Below are 5,991 nucleotides of genomic sequence, written 5' to 3'. Positions count from 1 at the left end.
TACAGAGCTAGTTCCAGGACAGGCTCCAAAGACACAGAGAAACCCTGTCTCGAAAAACCAAAAAAAAAAAAAAAGGAATACAGTTTTAAAGTAAGAATGACCATTACTGTCAAGACCTCTGCTGTCACCCTCCAAACATGTCCTGGCAGGGAGCACTGCTATCCCAATTGAAGACCTAAGGAAAACTAGGTTGGCACAAATACCACTGCACACTGCACCCCTGAGCAGTCCAAGCAAGAGCCCTTTCACACAGCAGAAGAGTCAGGCTTTACTCTGGAGACCTCATGAACAACCTTGGATTTCTTACTTCCCATCATCATAGACAGTGGTGGGAGAAACTGGCAGTAAAGAGACAGAGCCAAGAGGCAGGGGTGGGGCAGCCACAGGTACCACCGACAGGTAGGAGAGGCAGGAAGAATAAGGAAGCCAGAGCAGGTGGGACTGGCAAGGGTGGGGAACCCTGGGACACTGAAAGGTCTAAGACAGCAACCCCAGAGTGTAGTGCCCATTGTACTACACACACAGCAGCTGGGACATGGCCCAATAAGTGATGGCTGAGTGTGGGCATGCAGCTATACCACAGGAAACCGTGAAAGCATTTCACATGGCTGCTTGGAAATTTTGCTTGGTTCCTAACCAGAGAAGCCTACCTGAGTTACTTAGGGACACCACAGATGTGTCCTGCATTCCTGAGACACCAGGTACAGGATACCCTAGGCTACGCTCCTCCCCACCATAGACCACCACTCACCATGGCTTCTTTATCTATCAGCCTGTATACATCAGGCTGCAGGAGGTAGGTGGTTTTCTCTATGATGTCAACATATCTCTTCAATACGTCCTTTAGCTAGAGAGGAGAAGGCACCCCTGTGAGTGACTCTCAGTTCCTAGAGCACTAACAGGAAAAAGAAAGCAGCCCCGCAACCCTTCTAAAGAAAGGAGCCTTCGTGCAGCCCACTTGCCTTGTCGGCTCGAGAGACCTCCAGGGCCAACAGCTCTTGATCTAACTCCTTAATCTCCTGCTTCTGCTGTGTGAATCTCTCAGCCACCTTCTCCCACAGCTCCAGTAGTGTCTGCACAGGGGAACTCGGTCAGTCCAGGGGCTCCTAGAGAGGTAGGAAGGTCAGGCACAGCCCCCGGGGACCCCTACCTCAATAGTGTAGTTCTCAAGGTCCGGTTCACTTTCAACTTTTTTGAAGAGCTGGTCAACATCCTCATCGGACCGCAACATCTTTTTCAAAAGAAGCTCCCCTTTCTCCAGGATGAGAGGTTCCATCTCCTGCAATAGACCAGGAGGCTGAGGGTTAGGGCATTAACACCACAGATAGAAAGTGGTCCTCCCTGTGATGGGAGGTACCCCAACACGTCTCAAGAAGGATTATTTGGACCTGGGGAGTTGAAGCTTGATAAGGAACCAGAGGACCAGGGCACCCTGCAGGATGCCAGGCACAGTGCCTGTGTGGCTTGGGTTGCCACTTGGTTCTTCCCTCAGCAGCTGAAGGAGGGGCTGCCATCAGACCAGTCTGTCAGCTCCCAAAGAAACTCAGGACAAATGCCTAACCATGGCCCTCTTACTGTACCGAAGTGTCTACTTGGCCTCTAGGCTCCTCAGTGCCTGTGGCTCTTCTCAACAATTCTCACCACGCCCCACCCCACCCTTCTCAAGGCCTGAGCTTCGCTTCCCTTCCCTCACTTCTCTTTCCTAGAGAGCCCTGCCATTTTGGCCGTCTTCCCTCTTGGTATTCCTTTCTTGGCTCCCTCTCTTGGTCCTCTCTCCTCTTTGCTCTCTCTCCTCTTTGCTCTCTCTCACTCCCCTCCCTTCCTCTCATGACCCTGTTCAGTCCGGATGCCTCTGGCTGTACCCTCCTTCATATCTACAATAAAATCCTTCTCCTCAACCATGCCTAGGAGTGGTCACGCATGCCCTCGTGTCATTGAGAGCCTGGAACTGGTATTCAACAGTCAATAAAGGAGTAAATGAAAAAAAAAAAGTTTACTTTGGATATGAAAGCCAAGGCTAATGGCAGTGGAGACGCAGTGACAGTAGGGTTGGCATCTAGTTGGGACATAATGATGACAAGACTGGAGTCTGCCCTTAGTGCTGTGGACACACAGCCAGTTCTTGGGACTCAAGACAGGGAGTCGGAGAAGAGAGAACTGAGAGATGCAGGCTTGCATCTCAGAGAGGAGTATGGAAGGAATAAATGTTCTCATTTAGGAACCTTCCGGGTCCCAGTGTAGTTAGAGATGAGGTCTAGAAAGGGACAGGAGCCAAGGGTGGGGAAATATGGAAGAATCTGTGGTGATTTGAATGCCCCCAGAGCCTCAGGCATTCGAACACTTGATCTCCAGTTGGTGGCGCTGTTTGTGGAGGTTTAGGAGGTGTGCCCTTGTGGTTTAGGAGGTGTGTCCTTGTTGGAGGAAGTGTGTCACTGAACACAGGCCTTGAGACCCTACTTCCTGCTTGCTCTCTCAGCTTTGTGCTTGTATTTGAAGGCGTGAGCTCTCAGCTTCCTGCCACCATGCCTGCCACTTGCCTCGCACCAGGCTTCCTCACTGTAATGGAGTCAGCCCTCTGGAACCATAAGTCGTCTTGGTCATGTGTTTTATCACAGCAGCAGCAAGGTAACTAATACAGACCCCACACATGCCAAACTGTCTGGGCTGCATCCTTAGATACCTCTGCCTCTCCATCGGCAAGACTGGCATCAGGTAAAGACTGCACTTTGGAGCCAAACGAACTTAGTTCGGATTTGGCCCCTTTCGTACCTGTTCTAGTAAGACTCTGGACCTCTCTGCAAGATGAGGTAAGAGTCTCTAGCTTCCTTAGGGGGATTCTCTGAGAGTGAAGGGAGCCTGTACTTAGGATATCCCTGTAACAAGCCCCTTGAACACATCCTCTGTGATTCCATCTATGCCTTTGTTTTGGTGTGACATCGAGGACCACCCAGGGAGAGAGGAGGAGAAGGAAGATTGAGGACAATGAGATCACACCTCTCCACCCAGGGAAAGCCACAGAACAGAGGAGAGGGGAGCAGGGCCTCACCACCCCGATCTGCTCAATCTCCTCCTGAAAGCTCCTCAGTGCACTCAGGTACTTCTTCTTCTTGAATTCTTCTTGCGCTTGGAGGATGATGGAGCGCCTCTTCTCAGAAACTGCAGGGCCACAACAGAGCTGATGAGCCTGCCGGCAGAGAACAGGGTTCCCAGGGAGGCCAGCGTGGCAGAGAGCCGCAGCATGCAGGCCTGAGGTCAGAAGGCAGACCCCAAAGCCAGGCCAGCATGGCAGAGACTTAAGGAAAAGATGAGGATGACCCTGAGTGCTACAGGGAACAAGGTTCAGACTCACAGGCGAGGGTGAGGGTGGGGGTGAGGGTGGGGATATCGTGCAGCGATTGAGCACCTGCCTACAGGCTTGAGGGCCCTGGGTTCAACCCCTTGTACCACAAGTAAGTACACAGACAGCTACTGGGGCAAAATTCCCAAATGGTGTCTACAGAATGAGAGTGATTGTAGTTTTCTTTAAAACAGTTTCAGCCAAATGTGGATGGCACATACCTGCAATCCCACCACTAAAAAAGACAAGAAGATCTGAAACTTTGGGCCGGCCTAGCCTACTTAGTGGAACTGTGTTAAAAACAAACAAAGCAACAACAACAACAACAAACGTTTTATAGATACAAATAAACAGGCTTTTTTGATTTAAGGGAGTTCCGATCTGGTAAAATAATTATGAAGAGAAAATACTGTAAGCTGAAAATACATTTAATTATACCTAATCTAGTGAGCATCAAACCTTAGTCCAGTCCACAATGCAGAATGCTTCCATTTGTCTACAACTGAGCAAAGATCATCTAATACAAGCCTGTTTTGTGACAGAATGTTGACTGAGCTGAAATCTGTATTGAAAGTGAAAAGGAGAATAGCTTATGGGTATGCTTTTGTGCCACTGTGAGGTCGACAGAAGGCAAGAGAAAGCCAGTGGTGACATGCACCCTTAATCCTAGCACTCGGGAGGCAGAGGCAGGTGAATCACATCTGTGAGTTACAGGCCAGCCTGATCAGCATAGGGAGTTCCAATACAGCCAGAACTACATAACAAGGAGACCCAGTCTCAAACAAAACAAAACAAAACAAAACAAAACAAAAAAAGCAAGCAAGAAGGAAATACAGTAAGGTGAGCCATTGTTAGCCAGAGAGGGACCATTTGCAGCAATGTTAGCCAACACTAGTGTTGCTTACCATGTGGTAGCATCCTTCTATTGCACCCAAGGACCAACCCAGGAAACTGAGGCTGTGCTGTTACTCACCTTTTGTAATGTGCGCAGCCCGGCTTGGTGGCTAAAGAACTAACTCACGGGCAGCTGAGCAGGATGTGAACCTGAACCCTCAGCCTCCAGCCCTGTCACCTGCTCTGTTTATCCAGGAAGCTGGACGCTGGCTGTCACCTGGGGTAATGGGGCTGGGGCTCTCGGCAGAAGGGCATGACTGCCAACAGGCGTTGTACCTTCTGTTTTTCTAATCACGAAGACACAGGGCACCCACATGTGGTCAAGTGACGCATGTAGTGAGAAGTGAAAACATGGCTTGAGAAGCCGCATCACACCCAGCAGTGAGCTCTGTCCTTCCTAGGAATCGCCCACCATGCAGCAGCCACTGGCTGTTGCTCCTGGGGGGGAGTGCCCAAAAGACATCCTCTGGGAAACTGAACAGAGGACCCCAGTGAGGGCGGCAGGAGCCCCTGAAGTAGAACCACAGCAGATCCTGCCATCTGGAAACTTTCCTGCCTGGGACAGGCCTGGGGCTGAAGGGCAGGAGGCTCACCGATGTCGTCCATGAGGCCCTGCACCTCTCGGACAGCAATCATGTCCTCCGTCTCTCGCATCTTTTCCCTCCTGGCTTGTTCCTTCTCCCTGAGGAAACAAGTGGGCAAGAGTTAACCCTGACCCCACCCCCACCCAGGACGGCATGGGCATTGGCGACCGCCCGGGCTGCCTCCTATTCCAGAGAGCCCTGGAGGCAATGTCCGGGCTCCCAACCAGTGCTGCTGACCCCAACCAAGCAGTCCCTGAGGGTCCCTGGATGGAAAGTTAGATGCCTGCTTCAGACACAAGCTGTAAAGCCCTTACCTGGCCAGTAGGGGTCAGGAGCTGGAATCGTTGGAAACTAAGGATCACAAAGGTGAACAGCCCAATAAAGAATAAACAAACAAATTAATTAATAAAGCTGTGGCTTGAACGAGAATGGCTCCCAGAGGCTCACATATTTGAATGCTTGGTGGAATTGTTTCGGAAGGACTGGGAGGTATGACCTTACTGGAGGAAGCACGTCACTGGGGATAAGTGTTGAGGTTTCAAAAGTCCATGCCGTTCCCAGTTAGTGCTCCCCCACCTCTCCCCTCTCTCTCTCTCTCTCTCTCTCTCTCTCTCTCTCTCTCTCTCTCTCTCTCTCTCATGCTTGTGGCTCAGATGGAAGCTCTCAGCTACTGCCCCAGCACCATGCCTGCCTGCTGCCATGCTCTCCGCCATGATGGCCGTGGACTCTAACCCTCTGGAACTGTAACCAAGACACCATTCTATGAGGCAGCTGGAGCAAACCCATTTTCTGAGAAGGGCATGTAGAGCCATAATCTGAAGCAGAGCTGGACTCTCAGAGCCACTCTGTGACACCAAGGCCCCCATAGGGTTGGATCTAGGTGCGATGAGCTGAGATCTCTGGGTTAACCAACTCGGCCAGGGACAAAGGAGGGGGAGCACAGGGCGGGGGGACCAGCAGGGAGGACTGTGACATTGAGTCTGGAATAAACGCACCAGCTGTGAGGCAAGCACCAGAGACCCAAGGCCCCAGGCGTCCAGCTGTCTCCTAATGAGTCCCACAGCTGGGAGAAGACTACAGGTCTGGACTGCAGCGTGAGCAGGGAACTTCAGACGTTGTTATTTCAAATGTCGCTGGCCCAAAGCAGTGAGTCAAGACCCTCCTTCTCAGAGCTTT

At 51.3% G+C, this 5,991-nt stretch overlaps 1 protein-coding gene across 1 annotated transcript in view; it reads right to left on the bottom strand.

Annotated features, from left to right (window-relative positions):
* Positions 1 to 5,991, bottom strand: part of Ccdc180 (coiled-coil domain containing 180) — a 53,214-nt gene that overhangs the window by 42,761 nt on the left and 4,462 nt on the right. The window contains exons 4-8 of the mRNA XM_013351798.2: positions 4,825 to 4,913; positions 3,047 to 3,156; positions 1,151 to 1,279; positions 963 to 1,073; positions 752 to 847 (exon numbers count right to left, since the gene is read on the bottom strand). Of these exons, the coding sequence (XP_013207252.2) occupies positions 752 to 847; positions 963 to 1,073; positions 1,151 to 1,279; positions 3,047 to 3,156; positions 4,825 to 4,913 (535 nt within the window). The remainder of the gene's footprint in view (positions 1 to 751; positions 848 to 962; positions 1,074 to 1,150; positions 1,280 to 3,046; positions 3,157 to 4,824; positions 4,914 to 5,991) is intronic.

This window comes from Microtus ochrogaster, linkage group LG5, assembly GCF_000317375.1.
Source record: "Microtus ochrogaster isolate Prairie Vole_2 linkage group LG5, MicOch1.0, whole genome shotgun sequence".
NCBI lineage: Eukaryota > Metazoa > Chordata > Mammalia > Rodentia > Cricetidae > Microtus > Microtus ochrogaster.
Note: the sequence above shows the minus strand (reverse complement) of the source record. Positions and strands in the feature narration are given on the sequence as shown.